Source organism: Zootoca vivipara, chromosome 5 (assembly GCF_965207765.1).
Source record: "Zootoca vivipara chromosome 5, rZooViv2.hap1.1, whole genome shotgun sequence".
Classification (NCBI taxonomy): Eukaryota; Metazoa; Chordata; class Lepidosauria; order Squamata; family Lacertidae; genus Zootoca; species Zootoca vivipara.
The window spans coordinates 93,131,303-93,154,322 of record NC_142588.1 but is presented as its reverse complement, the minus strand read 5'-3'; the positions used below and the strand labels follow the sequence as shown (position 1 = coordinate 93,154,322).

Here is a 23,020-nt window from a genome sequence, read left to right as displayed (position 1 = left end):
GTTCCTATTTATCTACTTGCATTTTGACGTGCTTTTGAACTGCTAGGTTGGCAGGAACGCCAAAGGATAAATGGACATAAATCTGACATCAGGAATCACCAATAGGAGAACACTTCAATCTCCCAGGACATTCTATACAAGATCTCAAAGCAGCTGTCATATTACAAAAGAATTTCAGAAATAGACTGGAAAGAGAAGTTGCTGAAATACAACTTATTACCAAATTTAAAACCATGGAGAGACCTGGTCTGAATAGAGACATTGGATTCTTATCTCATTATACATGATAATCTCATCCCTTGCTTTTTCCTGTAAGACCAATTGCAGTTGTTAACAGTCATCAACAGGTTTACCCCACCTATCAGCCAATCACCCATTCCCACCCCCCTTCTAGTGCAACAGGACCTGGGATGTTGTATGTGGACAAACACTAGCTCCCTTGGCCTGAAATTGAGATGAGCGCTGCAACCCCAGTCGCCTTTGACTGGACTTAACCACCCAGGGGTCAATTAGCTTTACCTATCTTCTACATGCCAAGCACTCCTACATTGTGACATATTTGTGATGTAGCGATGATGCTGTTGAAAAATGTATTATGGGAAATTGGGAGAGGTCTTAAAAGGTCACACACAGGGCCGGCCCTACGGCAAGGCCGGGTGCAGCAGGGCACCGGGCCGCCAGGGGGGGGCGCCGTGTTGCTGCGCCCGTGGCAGCCACGCGGCGGGCCCTGGGAAACGGGGCGGGGGGGGGGGCGCGCCAGAGGGATCCTCGCACCAGGGCGCCAGATATGCTTAAGACGGCCCTGGTCACACAATCCTATGCTCGGGGTTCCTACTCTTTGTGCGTTTGAACCTTGTTGCAACAAATAAAGATCAGGTCTACTGACTGCTGTTTGCTTTTTCAACTTGGCTGGAGACTCCTCCTTTTGCTGACCAGAGACCCGCGGGGAGTGGCACCCTGACAAGCTGGACAGCGGAGTAAATCCGGACCCCAGGATTTTTCCTTATCAGCTTCATTTATATTTTATGCGCATTCTATTGATGTTTGTTTTGATCTTTTGCTTTTGACTTGTTCTTATCTCTTTACGATTTCGTTGCTAGGTTTTATGTTGCGAACCGCCGTAGAGCATGTTACGGTACCTTCTGCTATGCGCTCAGCTCGGCGAACTACGGTACTCCCCGGAGCGTTGCCGAAGCCGCTCGCCTCGCGCAAGCGCAGCAGGCGCAGCAACTGGCGAAAGGCGGACCCCGCCCCTTTCCCCGCCCTATAATCGGCTCTCGAGCCCGGAGGAGGGGTTGGGTTCTGTCACGCGGGAGAGCGCGAGCGTAGCGCATGCGTCAAGCGCACCCGGCGCATGCCCAGAAAGGGGAGAGAGAGCGAGGAGCTTCTGTGTTGCTGGTTTCCTCGCTCTCGTCTTGTGTTTTGGGAGCGGCGGCCATGAGCGGGTTCGGCGCTGGCGGAGCCCCGCTGAGGAGCGTCAGCAGCGAGACGCTGGAGAAAATCGACATGTCGCTGGGTGAGGGAGGCCGGTAAAGTGGGCGGCGGCGGCGACGGCCGGAGGGAGGGAGGGCGGATGGGAGGGAGGGGTTCAAAACGGGGGCGGGGCTTGAGAGCGGTGAGCTGGGAAACAGGAGCCAAGAGAGGGATGCTCGGACCGAACCATGTGTGCTCTCTTGGGAGGTGGGGAGAAAGGACCGAACCAAAGTAAACAACGAAGGGGGGGGGAGGCAGTTGGAAGAGTTCGGCAGGCGGAGGAGCCTAAGGAGTTAGGGACCGAACGTTGGGGGCCGCGGCAGGTGACGTGGGCGGAGCTGAGAGGCAGCGCCAGGGGATATCGGTGGAACCTCCAGCTGCAGGAGCAGAATCAGTAGCCTTAGTATTTATTGATACCCTGCCTTTTCCTCCTGACAGGGACTCTGGTAAAATAAAAGCAGCTTAAAAACCATAAAAGGGAGTTAAGAAAAAAACGAGGAAAGGTTAATTGAATTAAAATGATGTATGTATGTACCTCTATGTAGTAAAGAATAAAAACACAACAGATTGTTATAATAAAAACAGCACAGCACCAGCACTTCCACTAACAGCAATCGGTTCCCCAAAGCTGTTGGAACAAGAAGGTCTTCACCTGCTGGGAGGGAGCCAGTAGCTTCTTCAGGCAGGGAGTTCCAAAGTTGTTTGGGAGCAGCTACTACCCAGAAATAGGGGACGTGGGTGGCGCTGTGGGTTAAACCACAGAGCCGATCAGAAGATTGGCGGTTCGAATCCCTGCGACGGGGTGAGCTCCCGTTGCTCGGTCCCGGCTCCTGCCAACCTAGCACTTCAAAAGCACATCAAAGTGCAAGTAGATAAATAGGTACCGCTCCAGCGGGAAGGTAAACGGTGTTTCTGTGCACTGCTCTGATTCACCAGAAGCGGCTTAGTCGTGCTGGCCACATGACCGGGAAGCTGTACGCCGGCTCCCTCAGCCAGTAAAGCAAGATGAGCGCCGCAACCCCAGAGTCGGTCACGACTGGACCTAATGGTTAGGGGTCCCTTTACCTTTACCTTACTACCTAGAAAGCCCTCTCCCAAGTACCCACCAAGAGTGCCTGTGGGGGTGGCAGGACCGAGACAATGGCCTCCCCCCAAGATCTCAGAGCCTGAGGACTTTCATATGAGGAAATGCACTTTCACAGAAATGATGAGTTGTACCCCAAGGGTCATCTAGTCCAACCCCTTTGTAATGCAGGAATCTAATTTTTAGAATAATGTAATGCTTTTGAATAGGTTTCTGCTGCTGGTGCTGCTGCTAGGAGGAGGAGGTAGATGAGAGAGTGTCATCTATTGCTATCATTAATACTATTAATCACATGTATATCCTACCTTTTCCTCTAAGGAGCTCAAAGTGGTGTACATGGCTCAACCCCACCTCTTCTAATCCCCACAACAACCACCATAGAATGCTTCTTACAAGCTGAGAAGTCACCCACTGAGCTTCATGGCCAAGCAAGCGTTTGAACCCTGGTTTCCCAGGTCTTAGGCCAACACGCTAACCACTGCTCCACAATGGCTCTCAATGTGCGTGCCACTATTGAAAGTATGAGAAGACAGATCTCTGTCCTCTGGCACTTAAAATCTGTAAATCAACACAGACAAGAGGAGGAAGAGATGGTGTTGCGTGTAAGAAGAGAATGTGCTTATTTCGTAGGTGTGTGCTTAAGGGTGTGTGCCAAAGCCTTCGTGGCACATATATTGCATTTTTAATATAGATTTGTTTGTTCCTTGGCCAGTGTTTACTTATTGATGGGTGGCCCTTTAAACATAATAAATAAGAATAATCAAATCTGAGTGACATTTGCTGGAGGGAGGAACTGGATGAAGGCTGGCACCTTAAATGCCCCATTTGTATCATTAATAATTATCGATTTATAGGCTTCCTGGAAACACCTGCTTGAAGCTTGTAGCCTGCACTTTAAAATGTAAAGTCAAAATTGGCCCTGGATAGAACGAAGCAGCCAATGAAAAACGATGGAGTCTCTTAAATTGCTGATAGTAATCAGGAAGCAGTTGAACTTCCTGGTTTGTCTTTAAAGGCAGACCCACATAAAGAACATTATAGCAGTCCAGCCTGGAAGAACCAGGGCATGGACAACCGAGGTCAGGTTTGAGTTGTCCAGGTAAGGCGGCTGCTGGGACATCAGCCAAGTCTGATTAAAAGCATTCCTTGCTATAAACCACCTGGATATCCAATGCTGTATATCTGCTTCTTCAAGGAACAGTATCAACAACATGATGCCTGACCTTGGGTTGCAAGTCTCCTGACCAAGTACCTCCAAATTGATGACTCCTTTGTCTTCTTAGCCTCTCTTACTCTAACTAATACATAAGGAAGAGATTATCAAGCTTTTCCTGTGAGCATATTGGCAAACTGGAGAAACTGTCACGGGTACCACATGGGCACAAACACACATACACATTGTAACCAAGCACACAACCTACTCCTTTGGCTGCAATAGAATGCTTCTTACAAGCATAATTCCAGTGGGCACAGGAAAGCCTGTGGGCGCCAGGGAAGGTGATCTGCAATATACTATGTATGCATGTATGATACTACTGTATATTTTTGTATATACTGTTATGAGATATATCCATTGACCATCCTAACTGTAAATCATTTAATGATGCATGCAAATCTGCAGATTTGTTGCTGTGATTTTATTGTTATATATTAGGGGAGTTGCATAAGTGCATTGAGTTGATGTTCCACCTCTGTTGACCTAGAACTAAAAGTGGAAGATGCTTTAAAAATATGGCATCATCCCTGGCTGTTGTCCTGTCGAACAAGTTGCTGACGTGTGATTATATTCCATCACGGCACTTTCTCCTGTTCTGCAGCAAGAAGCTGTGCAGGGTCAGACCCAGGGCCGTCTTAAGCATATCTGGCGCCGTGGTGCGAAGATCGCTCCGGCGCGTGCTCCCCGCCCCGTTTCCCCCCACGGCTGTCTGGCGGGCACAGCCGCGCGGCGTGGCCCTGGCGCCCTGCGCCACATAGCCTTGCCTTGGAGCCGGCCCTGGTCAGACCAGTGTCCCTCTCACTTCATAGGATTACTTTGCTAGTGGGCATATCCTGGTTTTTCAGGATGTGTTTCATACTGTAAAGTGTGTTAACAGGAGGTGCAGGGTGGGGGTGGGGATGCTGAAAGACGTGGATTTGGGAATGTGAAACTTGCACCAGTGGGGACTTTTGGCTGACGTAGAACCAATCGCTGCCTTATATGTGTATCCAAACCCTCTGAGGTTTCTGAGTGCCTTCACAAAAATTACACAAAAGTATTTCTTATAAAGCATTAAATGTAATTTTTGTAATAAAGTGCAACAGCATACATTTATGGTTCTAACACAGGCATCCCCAAACTGTGGCCCTCCAGATGTTTTGGCCTACAACTCCCATGATCCCTAGCTAACAGGACCAGTGGTCAGGGAAGATGGGAATTGTAGTCCAAAACATCTGGAGGGCCAAAGTTTGGGGATGCCTGTTCTAACACAACCACACTTCTCAGTTAAAGAAATAGAGAGTTCTATTCTAAAGGGGGAATAGCTTTGAAAGTGGAGATAGTTGCTCCTGAAATGTTGTGTTTGTAGGTGATAGAAGAGATGGGACCCAGGCATTGAGCTCAGCAGTCTATGCAGTGAGTTCAGATCTTTATTAGTAAAATAGGATCACTGGCATAAACCCTTCACCAAGCCTTAGTTCTGAAGTTTAAAGACGTTTCTGGTGTGTGCAGAATGGTTGCTCAGAGGAAGAGAGAGCAGAGGGGAACCTTCAGAGATCATTGTAGAAGGTGCTCAGGGAGCCTGAAATTTAAGAAGTGTGTTTAGGTGAGTTGCCATGATGACCAATGAGAAGGGGTCAAAATGAGGGAATGAGAGTGGATGGGGTAGGTGTGCTTGGTCATTGGGAAGGAGAAGACCTCAGTGATGTAACAGGGAAGGTACTGATAAAAGGTGGAATTGGGGCATGTAAACAAGGATGACTCATCTGGAAGGTCTCTTTTGTGGATGGTCCTGAATGGATTTACCTATCAGGGACAATGACTATGGCAACAGATTCCTGCTGAGACATTTTGTTTTGCCTGCAGGTGTCTTGTGTGCATCACCAGGGGTCCTTTACCTTTTTTACCTTTACATTTCTATAGAATTTCTGGTGGGTGGAGGAAGCTTGCCCCTGAGCTACATGTAGAGCAGGGGTCAGCAACCTAAGGTCCATGGGCCAGAAGCAACTTGCAGAGGTTGTTTGACCAGCCCACAAGCCGCCTCTGAACCGAGTTGCATGCTCCGCTAAACTGGCATGGTGCGGGGACTCGCTTCTGCGGCGCCGAAAATTGCAGGGGCGTGCGCAATCCGGCCCACGGAGGGATCACCGTGGGACCGATCTGGCCCAGGCAAGATAAACCTTGCTGACCCCTGATGTAGAAGCTTTTAGGTGCAAAAAGCCGGCCTTCTCGTATGTATACCTATCATTTTACTTTATTCCCAATATTGCATCCAGACTTCTTGGTTCATCTCTCTGAACTTTCTGGATCCTCATGATCTCGCCGGCAAGAAGGATTTGCATAGATACAGTAAATCATTTTGTTAGAGAAGTTCAAGGCAGAAAGGTCATCTCCAATTGTCCTTCACTTTAGCCACGCCCATCTTTGGTTGACCACTGAACACAAACTGCAGGCTAGCAGCAAAAGCATCGTAAGAAGTGTCATTGCTGTGTTTGATTCTGTACTCCTCAAGACGAGTTAATCTGAAACTCTGCCCTTGTGACTTTGGTTGCTGTGTGTAGCAACATCCACTGGAATCCTCCGTACCTTCTGAAACAAACTTTGTGCCGATACCGTGTTTCTCATATTATAAGACACGTCTTATATTTATTTTTTCCTCAAAAAAACACACTATGGCTTATTTTCAAGGGATGTCTTATTTTTTTTCTCCTCCTCCTGCCGCGGCCGGCATTGCTGCTGCGCCTATCACTATGTCTTATTTTCGGGGTATGGCTTATATTCCTTGAATGCTTAAAAATCCTGCTATGGCTTATTTTATGGGTATGTCTTAAAATATGAGAAACAGGGTAGTATACCAGTCAGAGGCTTCCTCCTGCGGAATGATGTGTTCAGCTGGTCTACAGTTTAGAGAGCATCTGCGGTAGTGCAAAATGACCTTGGTGAGAGAGCCAATGAGTTCACTTGGGAGATGTGGATTTGTCTTGGGGGTTGAGGGTGGAGCTAATCTCCTTGAATATGATTTGGGGGGATATTTATGGAGCAAGGAAAATATTGGTTTGGGGAGCAGGTTATGTGTGCTTGCTGGCTTCAAATTTGACTTAGATGTGAATTTGCTGAATCCCCTCGGACATGTTCGCTAGACTTTGTTCCTCTTTGCAGGATTGTTGTAAGAATGATACTGTTCTATAGTAGTTTCACTGTAGAAGTGATTGCAATGACGACGACTCCTGAACTTTAGGAGTTAGTTTCTAATTTTGAAGTTGAATCAAGTGCAGGCTAACAATGTGTTTTGGGACGAAGTAATGGTGCTGAATGAATTATAGCAACTCTTGCAAAAAGAAAACTGGGGCATTCTGAATTACTGACGGAATTCATTATCTTAGTGCTTGTAGGTGCAATATATGTTCAGAGATGTGGAAGGGCTCTTGGTTTAAATTTTAATGGCCATGTTTTTGAAAGGTTTTTAATGTATATATTTATGCAATGCAGCATCTATGCACATGGCTCTCTACAGAGAACTGTGGCAGACCCCAGGGCTCTGTTGAAATGACGGAGGGAGGGAGGCTGGCTGAAGACAATGACTCAGTTAACCCCATTACACAATTCCAGAAAGGTTCTCAATTCCAGAAAAGTTTCTAAAGGTTTACAGATCTATTCTGGGAGTTTTACTTAAGTGAAAACCTGAGACTTTTTTAAAATAACAAATCATGCAAGGGTTCCTGTTTTTGTCCCCCACAGTGAGAAGTGTTCAATACTTAAATTCTCGCAATGTGTTTTGCAGATGATATAATTAAACTGAATAAGAAAGAAGAGAGGAAGCAGTATTCTCCCAGTATGAAGAGGGGGCTTCAACAGACTGGCAAGCGGCAATTCCGGATGAGGAGAACCAAATGGGGAATCCAGGAGTACACAGGTAAATAGTTTTACTTGCTTTTTCTCTGAAACACCAAGGACATATTTTGTAGCGGGACAGTAAAATGTTGTTTGAGACCTGCCTTTTTTTAAAGGCAGGTGATAAATAACATTTTCCTTAATATATACAGTGGTGCCTCGCTTAACAAACGCCCTGTAAGACAAAATTTTCGCTTAAAGAAAGGATTTTTCTAGCGGAGGTTGCCTCGCTAGACAAAATCATTTTACGAAAAATTTGTCTAGCGAATCGCGGTTTCCCATAGGAATGCATTGAAATTCAATTAATGTGTTCCTATGGGCAAATTTTCTTTAAAAAAAAATTCAATGCATTCCTATGGGATTCGCTAGACAAATTTTTCGTTATAAGAATAGACCCGTGGAACGAATTAAATTCGTCTAGTGAGGCACCACTGTACTCAAAAGTAGAACAGCCAGTACAGGTTTATGTGCTAAGTAATGCATAATGCATTTGGTCCTCTTAATAGAGCAAAGTATTTTTTGGAACATTTTTACCCTGTCCCTCAGCCCAAGAGTCTTCCAGAGTGACTCATGCACCATCAGTTAAAACAAGACAGTCTCTTGCCTGCGGGCTTACAATCTGCCTGACACGACACAAAACGAAAAAGGGATGGTTAGGGAGGAGGAAAAAAGCAGACCCACACACCAGTTTTTCAAGTTAAATAGAAGTTCTTATAATGATGAACTGGATTAGAAGCAGTGCGGGATCAGGAGGACCCCGATGGACTTTGTCTTGTTGCTGAACTTATGAAATGACTCTGCTTCCCATCCCTGTATAAGAATTGTGACGCACTGTCAACCCAAGTTATTTTTTTCAATATTTTTGATACTTGCAGCAGCCAGCCAGATGTCTTATAAGGCTCACCGGCAAGACTTGAGACATAATCCTCCTTTGGTGTTAAGCCCCAGCATCTGGAATCCCTTTGATAATGAAAGCTGTGTTTTTTGGTGTTGTTGCTATGAGACGCGGATGGAGCTGTTCCCCTGTGTGTCAATTTATCCTCTTCAAGTATCTTTGCTAGGGAGCCCAGACCTCTGCGGCAATGATTTCCCTATGCTGACTTGCTCCAGGATATGTTGCCTGTGATGCACACAAGTTTAGATCTGATAAGAAAACAAGGGTTTTTATTAATTACCTCCCAGATTTGTTCTAAAATAAATATGGAAGGGGAATTCCCTCCCTCAAATGTATTTTGAAAAGCTCTGCTGGTGTTCCTTCGCTAGTCTTGACCGAGGCATGCTTACTTGCTTCCGTGCCACTGGCCCACATTTTGCCTCCTATTTATGCAATTTCAGGTTTTGGAAAGAACCGTTTAGGACGCAGAAAACGGGTGGCTGGAAAGAGGCCTCCCTATGGAGTCAAAACCGGGCTAGCGGCAAGGAAAGCCTTGGGCTCTCACAAAGGCATCAGCCCCCTCAACAGATCGCCTCTCAGTGAGAAGGTATGTGTGCACGCTTTGGGGCAAAAACGTACCCATCTTTTTTCTGGGCAGCAGTGTAAGAATGCCTGCCTTGAGGTGGGATCTGGTGGAGTTCCTCCACTCTCAGCACCCCCTTTTCCAAGAGTGCAAGGCTTCATCCGTGAATGGAGCAGCTGCATTGGGTCCCATTCCATGTATTCCGCTCTCTTTCTGTGGGCAAGAGGTGCTCTCACCTCCAGTAACACTCTGAGGCAAGTGACTACTCTTTCCAGCTGACAGTGTGTAGTTTGCACCAAACTATGATGGGTTTTTTCCTGAGCCAAAGGAAATCCAGAGGGGCAAAGGTGAGAGCCAGTTTCCTTTCCTGGAGTGGGGAGGGGATCCTCACATTGGGTGGTCCACTTGCTCTGCTGGCAGTAAGTTGCAATTGGGAAGGGGCCGTTCGAGTGGGACAACTTCCCCCCAGGTTCACTTCCTGATTACACTGCAGGAAACCAGAGGGGGTCTCAGCCACACTTGGCACTGTAGGAGACCCCCGAGGTGGCTTAAAACAATCATATGCCAAACATCAAAACAAATAACATTAAAAATCTAATAGAAAGAAGGAAGAAATGAAAAATGCAAAGCAAAAGCAGGGCACCCCCCCAAAAAAACCCCAACAACCCAGGCTGCTGTGTGGTCTGAAAGGCCCTATGTTGTGTCCCCACTAATTGCATCTCTGGCGGGCTAGAGTTGTTCTGACCCTTGCCCTGGCAGGTGGAATTGGGGAGGCAGTTTGTGTTCTCTAAGCTGTAGGCAACCAATGAGTAATATGGCAAGCATGAATAGATGGGCTAGAAAAAGCAATATTGTGCCCTAGCAATTCTTTCAGGCTAACTTGCAAGGATGACTTAAGCATGACTTTCACTTTAAATGTTTCCTCAGCTTTTGTGAGCTGTTGGAGAATCGTTCACATAGTATGTGTCACATGACGCTTTTATTTTTGGACTTTGACCATGCCATCCCGCACTTGTCAAGGAAGCTTATGAAGTTTACAAATAGTAAAAAATCACAGCCAAACCAACATGCCTGGCAGCAGATTAGTAGCAGATGATCTGCAGATTGAGACGCTAAAGCAGTTCTGCTGGTCAGAAGCAGATTTTCGAAAGGCAGACGAAACAACCTTCCGTACTTCACCCCAGTATGGAGAAACAGCACATTGAGTGGCTAAACGTAAAGGCACAAAGATGCACCGACTGTACTTCACCCCATCTAAAACAGAAGAGACTTTCTGTGAAGTCCTATATCCTATATCCAGATGCTCATTCATTATCTATGCATGGTGCCTTGCTCAAAATAATGAGGTTCCAATGACCCAAATGGAGAGCCGAGATGTCCTAAAAGCAACTGGAGACCTTGTGAAATGTGTATATACACGTGAAAGGCCATAGGTATATGTGGGGTGTGTGCAGTTCAGGCGCTACCACAGAGAAGGCTTTTTCTCTGGCCCCCATCTGCTTAACACCCACCATACTTGGGACACAGAGAAGGACCCTCCTCTCAGATACAGTCATACCTTGGTTTAAGTACGCTTCGGTTTGAGTACTTTCAGTTTAAGTACTCTGCGGACCCATCTGGAACGGATTAATCCACTTTCCATTACAGTGGTGCCTCGCTAGATGAATTTAATTCGTTCCACAGGTCTTTTCTTATAACGAAAAATTCGTCTAGCGAATCCCATAGGAATGCATTGAATTTTTTTTTAAAAAAGATTTTTGCCCATAGGAACGCATTAATTGAATTTCAATGCATTCCTATGGGAAACCACGATTCGCTAGACAAATTTTTCATAAAACGAATTCGTCTAGAGAGGCAACCTCCGCTCGAAAAATCCTTTCATTAAGCGGAAATTTCGTTAAGCAGGGCATTCGTTAAGCGAGGCACCACTGTACTTTCAATAGGAAAGTTAGCTTCAGGTTAAGTACAGACTTCCGGAACCAATTGTGTACTTAAACCGAGGTACCACTGTATTGGGGAAGGGGTAGGCTGGCAGGGGAGAAGGTGGCATTTTTACGCTAAAAGTTACCCTTTGTTCAGCTGCTCTGTTTGCATATTGTAGGGTTTTTAAATTTAATTGTGTTCGTGTTGTGAGCCATCTCAAAGAAAGGTATGCTATAAATATATTAATGAAACAGATGTTGGATTACAGCTCCCTTTAGCCTCGGCCAGCATGGCAGATGAAGTTTGAAACAATCCGTAGTGCATCAGGTGACAGAGACAGTTTTTGGATGAGAGTTAGCATTTGTCCATACTCCGAGTAGACCCATTGCAGTCAGTGAACCTAATGGCTCTACCCTAGTTGGATATCACACAGAGGCTGCAGTCCTAATCCTTCACACCTGGAAGGAAGCACCATTAATTTCAGCAGCGCTTGCTTCTGAGTAGACATGGTTAGGATTGTGCTATTAGTTAAGCAGCTTCTAAACGTCTTGGGCTTTTTGCTGCAACAGACTAACACTGCTGGAAACGCATGGACTGTCATTTTTAACCTATCTCTTCCCGAAGAACATACAGCGGAACTACTCTGTTTTGAAAAGGAAGACCACCGTCCAAAGACAATCTGAGTTGCAGAGGAAGCAAGGAGCCATTCTCAGGAGGCCTACTTTGTTAAACAGAAGGTGAGAGCCATATGCCGTTTGCAAAGGTCTTGTGATCTGCTCTGCATGCGCCTTGAGTGCTTTGCCTGCCTTTGCCTCGAACTCTCCCCATAGCTGCCAAGTTTTCCCCTTTCTCGCGAGGAAGCCTATTCAGCATAAGGGGAAATCCCTTTAAAAAAGGGATAACTTGGCAGCTATGACTCTCCCCATGCTGTTTCTTTGATTAGAAAGATGGAGGATGGGGAGTGGCATGTGGCGAAATTAGCATTGCTTGCTCCATCTGCTTTTGTTCCTGATCCTCCCACCGCTGGCATATAGCCCTTGGAAGGTTTCCTGGAACATAATGTGTCCCATCCCTGCTTTAGATTGGGATCTCCTCGGGGCACGGCACTTGCCTGTCCTGGTTGCATCATCCTGTAACATTGATGGTGCTGACAATTCTTTGTGGATGTTTTACAGAACCAACATACAGTCTCCTTCTGCCAGGATCGGGAATAAGCTCTACCAGCAGAAAGATGCACGCCAAGCCACTTTCCTTTTTAAGAGGGGCCTGAAGGTACTGTACGAGGGAGAGGGAGAGTGCTGTACTCTTCCCCTGCACCTCTCTGTTCGACATAATCTGACCATCTGGAGAGAGTTTGAAGAAAACTTGGCTAAAGTTGTGTGTTTTATATATAGCCATGTTCTCCTTCAGATGCTCCTTTTCATTAGAACTTAAGGTTTCGGTCATTGGCACTAAAAGAGTTGTGTACATGCTTGTGTGCTATTTGTCATGACTGAGCCTTCCGATGGCTGTATTAAAAACATTGGTGCAGGAAAAACTCGGCCATGAGCTAGTTTGATAGAGAGCAGAAGCCCTGTTTTCACTGAATCAGGCATCCAGCTCTGGTAATGCAGACATACTTCTCTGAGATCGTGACTTGATTTCTATGCGTGTGTAAAGCTAAGGCTAGGAAATGCCTCTGTAGAAGAAGCCTGTGTGATTTATAGGCCTGCAGACTCCACTTTTGTGTGTTCCCCAGCAGCCGCTGTTGTTCTGACCAAGTAAAGCTGTCTACCAACATGGCAGTGGTGTGTTTATTGAAGAAATCCACCCCAGAGCCTTCTTCAGCCTATAGGCATGATGGAATGCCAGAGATACAGTACCAGGATCAAACTTTCACACTCTTTGTGGATGCAAACTTGGAGAGTGCAGGGCGCGCATAGACACGGCTCACAGTCTAACAAAAGTTCTGAGCCGAAAAAAAGGAGTATGAATTGGAGTACGTCTCGTTTTTACAGTCAGCGAAAGACTCTGAGTTCTTTGGAATGCCAGATAAGTTTCCAACAACAGTGGCTGTTGAAAGGAGCACAAGTGGTTCTCAGCCTGACTGCTCGGAACAAAGCTGGGGAATTGTAAAGTGAGGCAGGGGGTCACATGCAGGGAAACGTGAGTGGTTTAAAGAAGCAGTTCAGGCAGGGAGAACGAAGGTGGAGAGGCTCAAAACAGTTTTGGGGTGGGAAAGCATCTTAGGCAGTGAGTTACCAGGCACCCAGCTTAGCTACATTATACATGGCTGGAAATAGCAAGAGGCAGAGATGAAGCCAATCCTGCTGGCTTGCAGAAGGTGGGACCCACAATGGCTGATGCTGGCCAGTTGGGCATGTTGATTTTTTCCAGCTTTCAAAATCCAAAACTGAGGGGTGCTAAAAAGTTGTAACATGACTTGGAAATCCAAAAAATATTTTGGTTAAATCAGTATATAGTCTTGTGTGGTAAGTAAAATGTGTGTGAAATTGCATAGAACTAAATAAAAATGATTGCCAAGTACTTGCAGTTATTTTATGCATTAGTAGTGGTAGTAGTAGTATTTAAGCATTATCTCATTATCTGATATTTTCAGAAGGTAAATTTAAATTTATTTGTTTTTTTTCAAGAGCAGTTTCTGTACTTTTTAATCAAACATAGATTTACCAAGCTTAATGTTGTCCAATCACAAAATAATAGCAAATTTGAGTTCCTCACAACCAAAAACGTATTTTTAAGATCGCTCACAAAAGAAATTTGCAAAAATTAAGTTTCACCCTCTAAAATGACATGCCCTACTGGCCAGGTTTGGGGGCAAGAGTGTAGACAGCACTTGAAGAAGCGGGACCTCAGAATGGGATGGAGGGGGTGGGGAATCTCCCACCAGTCGGCTGACTTTTGGGATCCACTAAGAGAAATATCAACAACCTCAGATATGCAGATGACACAACCTTGATGGCAGAAAGCGAGGAAGAATTAAAGAACCTTTTAATGAGGGTGAAAGAGGAGAGCGCAAAATATGGTCTGAAGCTCAACATCAAAAAAACCAAGATCATGGCCACTGGTCCCATCACCTCCTGGCAAATAGAAGGGGAAGAAATGGAGGCAGTGAGAGATTTTACTTTCTTGGGCTCCTTGATCACTGCAGATGGTGACAGCAGTCACGAAATTAAAAGACGCCTGCTTCTTGGGAGAAAAGCAATGACAAACCTAGACAGCATCTTAAAAAGCAGAGACATCACCTTGCCGACAAAGGTCCGTATAGTTAAAGCTATGGTTTTCCCAGTACAGTTGTGATGTATGGAAGTGAGAGCTGGACCATAAAGAAGGCTGATCGCCGAAGAATGGATGCTTTTGAATTATGGTGCTGGAGGAGACTCTTGAGAGTCCCATGGACTGCAAGAAGATCAAACCTATCCATTCTGAAGGAAATCAGCCCTGAGTGCTCACTGGAAGGACAGATCGTGAAGCTGAGGCTCCAATACTTTGGCCACCTCATGAGAAGAGAAGAATCCTTGGGAAAGACCCTGATGTTGGGAAAGATTGAGGGCACTAGGAGAAGGGGACGACAGAGGACGAGATGGTTGGACAGTGTTCTCGAAGCTACGAACATGAGTTTGACCAAACTGCGGGAGGCAGTGCAAGACAGGAGTGCCTGGCGTGCTATGGTCCGTGGGGTCACGAAGAGTCGGACACGACTAAACGACTAAACAACAACAGCAGCAACAACAACAACAAGCCTCTTTAAGTGTTCGTTCTGTGTGTGTATGTTTCGTGTGTCATTTTATTTTGAAATCTTTATATTGCACTTTTTGCTATTTGTATTCAAAATGGCTAACCAGTTGGTTAAATCCCTATCACAAAAAAGAGATGTAACCCGTCATGTGACAGTGCCAACAAGCTTCGTAAATGCCTGTTTGCCATGCAAACCCCTTTATGAATCTTTGTAGGAACACTCACACCCATAAACCTCAACCCTGTTGGAATGTATTGGTCAGGTTCCAGTGACCTAGACTAAGTCTATCGTTGTCTCCTGAATAACTCTTCCCTCCCCACAACAAAAATCTCCAGCTTTCTCATTTTCTCTACCGGTTTTTCTTTCCCTCCGGCAGGTGCAGGCCCAAGTCCATCCAGAAGATGACCTAAGTGCCCAGGTCACAAACAGAGCTCGCCCGTAAGTGTTCCAATTTATTTGGCAGAGCAGTTGTGGAGGCAGTAATGCATGTGTGTTGAGATTGTGGCTTTTTAGACCACTGTTGGCCCCTGCAACCAAATATGCATGGGGCGTATCAAGGGCACTGGATGTCTGTCTGATTTGGGAGGTGGCCTTGGGGTGTTGCTGAGCTGGGAGGCAGGAGCAGTGGCCTGCTGCAATGGTGGCGGGGAGTTTCAGAAAGGGAGGGCTTCCAGTGTAAAACAGGGGTGGTCTCCTATTCTGAACATGCTGTCATAATATGGTATGTCACCAGTTCTGAAAATGAAACTGTTGTATGCCTGCCACTTGCTTTCCAAGTGGGGAAGGTTTTGTAGACGTCCTCCGTACACTTTTACTTGGGAGCAGGCCCCATTGAATTTCTGAAGCATGCATAAGATCAGACAGTATGCTACTCATCCCCAAATATTGAATGAACACCCTCTAAATGGCTGTGGAGAGCTTTGCAGGTTGGGACCGGGCTGCTGGCAGTGAGAAACAGAGCGTTTGTAGGGAGGAAAGTTGGTTGGTTGGGCATTGTAGAAAGCAGAGGTCTTAATGCCCTTGTTTCTTCTCTGACTGCTCTCGGATCTGTAGCATATGTGCTGTAAGCAGCCCAGAGAAGCTGCAGAGACCCAGCTAGATGGGCGGGGAATAAGAATTAAGAATAAGAATAGCAGCAGTCCAGTGTTTAATGGGCAGTGTTTTGCTCAGTAACTGGTATGTCTCTGTTAACTAGATTCCTCATACCCAGCCTTGCGGAGGAATTTTAAGAAATATTCCATTTTGAAATCAGTAGTTTCATTGTGCTTTGCGGTGTACAAGTGAGCAGGTCCCTGTCCCTAGGAGCTTACAATCTATCACTTGCCACAGGACAGGCAACAGAAGAAGGGGAAGGATGCAGGAGCCAGTTGTAGAGAATGTGGAAGGGGTTGTATCAAACAGTGTTTCTTCTGATGGCAGAAGAAGAAAAGGGAGGAAAGTAATTTTAGTGATGGACCTTCTGCTCTGGAAGATCCCCCAAACCTGTAGAGCATATTTATGAGGAGTGGGAGGGTGCAAGCGTTAGGGGGAAATCACAAAAAATTGCTTCCTGCCCCATTCTGCTGTTGAAAGCCTTACCATAAGCTGAGCAGTGCCACCAAATTCAGCCCAAAGGTTTCTCAACTCCTGCTGACCTTGACTACCAACCAGCTTCTTTTGCTCAAATGGTGGTAGCTTAAAATTGCAGTCTAATTTGCTTTCTTATAAAACAGGGGACTTTTTGCTGTGGTCACTTCTGCATTCTGGATGAAGCTACCTTCCTTATTGGACTTGTTTGCTAAGAGGAAACAGGAGCTGCTTCCAGAAAAAGGAGAGTCCCCGAGTGCTCTGGAGCATGTGCACATGCGTGTGTTTAGGGACAGCAGCCTCCCACCTAGGAAAAGATTGTGCAGAACTGCAACCTATTTGAAAGAAGCTTAAGAGCTTGCTGGACCAGGCCAGTGGCCCATCTAGTCCAGCACCCTGTTCTCACAGTGGCCAAGCAGATGCCCCAATGGGAAGCCTGCAAGCAGGAATCTGAGTACAGCAATACACACCCCGGCTTGTGATTCATAGCAGCTGGCATTCAGACGCAGGGTGCCTCCAACAGAAAAGGGAGAACATAGTCGTCATGGCTAGTCGCCATCAGCAACCTTAACTCATTGAAGTTGTCTAATCCTTTTTTAAAGCCATTCTAGTTGGCAATCGCTACATCTTGACAGAGAGCCGTCTGCCACCTTTTGAAAACCAGTCTGCTTTTAGAAACTGGTGTCCTAGCATTGGTGGTCTGGCTGGTGGGTAAAGAAAGCGCTACATGCTAGGCCAGCTGTTGTCACATGTTGTCCCAAGGAGCAGCCTTGTGCAAAGGGGAAAATGCTCAGGCCTTTGCTGGTACAGCTTCAGGCAAACTGCTGAGCTCCTGAAAAGGGTGCCTGCATCCGACCCCAGGGTGGATTGGTCAAGGCAGCCAGGAATGCAAGTAGCCTGTAAAAAATGGGTGTTGCTTTTCTAAGTCTGACCTTTTGCACTATCAATGAATTTATCTAAAGTGAGAATTTGAAGCAAACTGCCTGTACAGCTGGTCTTTTCAGAACACCCTTTAGCTCAGTGCTTGGGAACCTTTAGCCCTCCAGGTGTTGCTGAACTACAACTCACATTGTGCCCCGCTCATTGGCCATTCTGGTTGGGGCTGATGGGAGTCCAGCAACATTGGAGGGCCACAGATTTCCTCATCCTGCTTTACCTGGGATCATAAAGTTTATGTTATGACCCATCGTTAAAACATCAGCTAGTGAGAAATGAGTGCTTATATAGCTTATGGAAACTGTTTTGAATGATTTTTGACCATCTTCCGCAATAGGACTATCCAGGTGCAAGTTTAAAACTAGTTCTTCCTCCAAGCCTTCGGGTCTTTAAAATTGATGCTGATTCTGGAGATTATTATTTGATGGCCGATTTGTGCTTATAGTATTTGTATATTCAATTTTGTGGTGCGTAGTTTATGTTATGAGACACACTGTGTTCCTGTGTTGGATGAAAGGCAGGATAGAAAAACTATGTGATATTAGCAGAGGATTTACTGGGTAAACTGGGTCTTGTGCTTTCCCAAACAGATGGCGAACATCCACTACAAATGGAGGGATTTTGACTGTATCCATTGACAATCCTGGCGCAGTCCCATCCCCCATGTGAGTAAAAGCAGCTTCATCTTGCGCTGGAATCTCCTGGTTGATGGGAATAGTGATGGGAGCTAAGGAAAAGTATGTGGCTGTTGAGAAACTGTGTTCATCACCCAAGTCCAGCCTTGCAACCGTAGCCTTATGTTAATCCACCCCCTTCCTTGCCGTGTTGTTATGAGCTTGGAAGTAATAGGTAGTGTTTGTCTCCTCTGCTTTTACAGTTTGGTGAAAATCGACATTTCCGTTGACCCTGTTCAGTGTGCCATGTGTTTTTTCCACAGTTCTTTGAAGCCAAGGCTGACCAGCACTCCCGTGCCTCCCTTCCTCATGAAGAGGGACCAGTCGGAAGAGAAGAAGATTCCCAAAGGGGTCCCGCTGCAGTTTGATATCAACAGTGTCGGAAAGCAGGTTGGTTGCTTCCAGATAAAATGGGTGTGCATTGTTGACAATAAAACGGGCTCCGCGGGTTCTTTATTGGACTTTGGATCTTTTCGTGGAATTGCGGAGCAGCCAGGTTCCTGCCGTGGACTGGCTTGATGCAGAAGACCATCCACGGAGCTGGATTGGAGTAAAAAACACTGTTCACTCACTCGGAGCCCCTGGTTGGTGAGAGGCTGAACAAACTGCCAGTCAGGCCCTGCAGGGTCAAGAGGAGCAGACTTTGGGGCCTGCTTGGTTGCTCCAGATAATGATCCGAAACAGGAATGCGGTGTCTCCTCTGCTGCTTGCTGGGTTCCTCTTTGCGCTTTCTTGCAAGCAGTGTTAGAAACTGGGATGGAAGAGCTAGGAGCCAAATGGCTTCTAGGACCTGGGTTGTGGGTGCGAAAGCAGAACATCTAGTCGCCACTGGGGGGGTGGGGGCATTGGCAACACTTTTTATTATTTTGATAAGCATGAACTAATACGCAATTCACATAAGTATCACATTGTTAATATCACCTTTTTAGCAGAAATGGTTGATACATGTTTAATTTGGTATTTACTATAAAAATATTGGTACCATACTTCAGTTTTCAAAACACTCTACTCTTTAATGTTAAACTCCTTAACATATTGTCTATCCTTAACATAAACTTCGAAGCTTCAAAGCACATACATTTCAGTAATGCTTGAGTGTCAGCCAGGTGCAAAAAATGGCACGTGGACTTTTTGGGGTACTCGCAAATGGAGAATCTTTAGGCGCAAAATGCGCCTGGTACCCTGCTGATTTCGAACCCTGCTTGCAAGTGCTCTGAACACCTTCAGACCCTCCAAACAATTTAATCACTACTCTTTAATTACTATCTTCTCACCTAACCCACCATCCTGTATCTTCTCCAAGGTCCCCCACTGTAGTTGAAGCTTAGCACTTGTTAAATGTGCTAGGGGAACTGGTTGAAATATTAACCAGGCACCATAATTTTGGCCTGCTTGATGGGTGACTGCTGTACTGATTTATGTCCTCCTTTGTTCACAGACAAACATGACCCTCAACGAGCGCTTTGGGATCCTGAAGGAGCAGAGAACGGCTCTCTCCCAGAACAAAGGCAGCCGTTTTGTGACTGTGGGCTAGAGGGCCTGTTCAGGGGAACCCCATTTTTCTAAGGAACTGAACTATCAGTGGGCCGAAAAATAAGTTGGACTTTGTGTCAAGATACTGATAAACTGAATTTTGTTTTTAAATGGCTTCTACTTTGAATAGTTAAAAAGAGAACACCCTCACATGATAGTGGACCATAAAAAGAGAAAATTCAGTGTTGCTTGGAAAACAGCGTCCTGTTGTCTGGACTACAAGGGTCCACATAAGCTCCTGGACGAGGGAGGGCAAAGCCAGTTATTATTTTGGTTTCTTAAGCAGCCAACTGAGGTGGTGATTAATGCAGTGGTCAGTCTTTGCTTCACCCGCTCTTGCAAAGCTGTGTCATTTCATTTTGTGCCCCTGGCTGCGAAATTTGCTTAAAACGTTTGCAGCCGACAGCACTTGGCTGCTGCTGCTCGTCTTTCCGTTACTTCGGCTCACAGATCTTTCTTTGACTCAAGCTCTGCAGTTCATCTGGCACTAGAAGCTAAATTGTTGGCAGCCAAGGCAGCAAGTAAGAATCCAGCTTTTCTTGGCGATGAAAAGGCGTAGCGGTCATTCTCGTCCCCTTAAGTGATAGAAGAAGGCCTCACATGAGGCCACAGCAAGAACCTAGTCCACATCCTCAAGAAATGACCATACAGGGTGCATACAAGCTATTCCCCCTCCTCTTTTTTTTAAGCTGTGAGTTTGCTTCAGATATTCATCGGGTCAAACTATGCTTTGATGACCATTCAATATTACTGGATCAGTTATTTTGGTTGTAGCTCTGTTGTGTTGTACAAATGTGGCACTTTTGTGACTCGTATACCTAGTGGCAGACCCAACAGGTGAGCGTTGTGGGGTTCAAGGCACCTTCCTGTTGCTTCGAGGGATCAAAAGTTGTGGCGTCGCCATACGAGAAAACACACACACAAACTTCATGTGCGCCGGATTTTGAGTTCAACATAATTGCCTGTGAGGACACCTACTTCCTGGATTTAAAATGTCAATAGTGGGTGTGATGGGAGGCACACCTAGGTAAAAGGACGCCAGGTTTGTTCAGTCTCAGAAACCTGGTATATGTAACTTGATCTTTGTTTTTCTTTGACATTTCTTTTTAAAAAATAGTTTATTGTGGAGATCAAAACAAATATTTGGCAGTAGCAAGGCTGCCTTTAGAGCAGTTTTTATGTAGTCATGCCTCCATGACAATTTAATGTTCATCATCTTCTGTTCCTAATTATTTGAAATATCTTCTATACCTTTGCAATGGGGAAAAATGGAACATTAAACTTCCTCCTTTTGTGTTGTTGTTTTTTTACTCGGTTAGTAGGAATTCTGTTGAAGTCCATTAGAAATGAAGTAGATAAATATGCTTATGATCATCCTGTGTTTGGTTTCTACCAGGATGTACTTTAAAAAAAAACCTTTTGCATCAACATGGATGCAAAACATTGATGCAATGCATCTCAAGAGAGCTAGTTTGTATTTAAGGAGAATATGCTTTAAACTACCTTTGGGTATTTTTTTTTTTGAGAAGTTAATACATTTGGATCTATTCTAAAGCTGTTGGACTTTTTAAAAATAAAAGTGTTACAAGTTTGCAGTTGTGTGTACTTAGATATGAATTTTGCAGCTCCATATTCTTCAACAAAGGCCAACTTAGTACTTAAATCAGGAATACATGTTCAACGATCCACTCTTCACAATGATCTTAACTAGTGATCTGTGCCAGAAAAATGCTAATAATGTTGTTGCAATGACTGGTATACCATAAGCATTACTGCTTTCAACTACTTATTCTCATAGTGACTGATAAAATTCATGGCACTACCAATGACACCTTTGGGATTTTAACATAAAGCTGAGACCTTAAGATCAAGGAATCATAGAATCATAGAGTTGGAAGAGACCACAAGGGCCATCCAGTCCAACCCCCTGCCAAGCAGGAAAAACCATCAAAGCATTCTTGACATATGGCTGTCAAGCCTCTGCTTAAAGACCTCCAAAGAAGGAGACTCCACCACACTCCTTGGTAGCAAATTCCACTGCCGAACAGCTCTTACTGTCAGGAAGTTCTTCCTAATGTTTAGGTGGAATCTTCTTTCTTGTAGTTTGAATCCATTGCTCCGTGTCCGCTTCTCTGGAGCAGCAGAAAACAACCTTTCTCTCTCCTCTATATGACATCCTTTTATATATTTGAACATGGCTATCATATCACCCCTTAACCTTCTCTTCCCCAGGCTAAACATGCCCAACTCCCTAAGCCGTTCCTCATAAGGCATTGTTTCCAAGCCTTTGACCATTTTGGTTGCCCTCTTCTGGACACGTTCCAGCTTGTCTGTATCCTTGAACTGTGGTACTCCAGGTGAGGTCTGACCAGAGCAGAATACAGTGGTACTATTACTTCTCTTGATCTAGGAAAGCCCTGCTGGGTTAGGCCAACGGCCCATCTAGCCCCACACCCTCACAGTGGCCAAACCAGATGCCTGTAAAAAGCCCCCAAGTCAGAACTCGAAGTGCAACAGAACTCTCCCCTTCAGCAGTTCCCAGCAAGTGGTAGTCGAAAGCATTGCTGCCTCAGAAAGTGGAGGTAACATACTGGTGGTTGGGTCTTTAAAGGGGTAATAATCTGCAAAATAACATGTTCCCACCTCCTGGTTATTGCAAAGGCAAACCTTAATTGAGAGAGGAACACCAGCATCTCTACCCAAAGCAATTGAGAAGGCAGCACATTTTAAGCCTGACCAGTGAGAAAAGCCCTTTGATGTTTTGTTGTTGTTTAGTCGTTTAGTCGTGTCCGACTCTTCGTGACCCCATGGACCATAGCACGCCAGGCACTCCTGTCTTCCACTGCCTCCCGCAGTTTGGTCAAACTCATGTTGGTAGCTTCGAGAACACTGTCCAACCATCTTGTCCTCTGACGTCCCCTTCTCCTAGTGCCCTCAATCTTTCCCAACATCTTGATGTTTTAACCGCATGCAAATTCCCAAAATGAACAGCTAACCAAGAAGGATCATCATGAGAAAAGGCTAAGGGACAAGGTGAACAGGTTGTGCAGGGGTGAGCCAAAAGGTTTAGGCCTTTTTTTGGGGGGGGGGAGATCATACAGTTTTTGCTTTATCAAAGCTAATGCAGAGTTGAATCCCGGTTGGAGGGTGACATTCAAATGCAATAAGGTAGGCTGCTGCTGCGCTGCTTGACCTTCGCAGAGGGAAAGCAAGTCTTGAAAACAATGATGTGCACAAGTCACTTGATTAAGATGAATGGGTTTAGGGATTCTCTGGTCTGACCACTCGGACCTCCTGAGCAAGTTACAGTATGCAGGAGTATTTTCAGCAGAGTGAAGGTTGGGGGCTTAATGCAGCCAGAGATCTGCATCCTAAGCTGCTCATCCTGGCAGATCCTGCCATAGGATTGCCCCCTTATTCAATTAAATCCTGCTGACCCTAGTAATGCAAAGGGATGCAGCTGTGCCATTCTTGTCACATTTTACACCACTCAGGTTGAGTGATATAAGCCTTATGATTACAAGGCTTTTTATTCACTGTAACTGTAGA

At 45.5% G+C, this 23,020-nt stretch overlaps 1 protein-coding gene across 1 annotated transcript; it reads left to right on the top strand.

Annotated features, from left to right (window-relative positions):
• The first annotated feature begins 1,354 nt into the window (after positions 1 to 1,354).
• On the top strand, positions 1,355 to 21,066 carry FYTTD1 (forty-two-three domain containing 1). Its single transcript, XM_035133578.3, has 9 exons — positions 1,355 to 1,516; positions 7,534 to 7,665; positions 8,979 to 9,124; positions 11,648 to 11,760; positions 12,199 to 12,295; positions 15,139 to 15,200; positions 17,855 to 17,929; positions 18,202 to 18,328; positions 19,377 to 21,066. The coding sequence occupies exons 1-9, from the start codon at positions 1,438 to 1,440 to the stop codon at positions 19,470 to 19,472; spliced, it is 927 nt and encodes a 308-aa protein (XP_034989469.2). The 5' UTR covers positions 1,355 to 1,437; the 3' UTR covers positions 19,473 to 21,066.
• Positions 21,067 to 23,020: the final 1,954 nt, after the last annotated feature.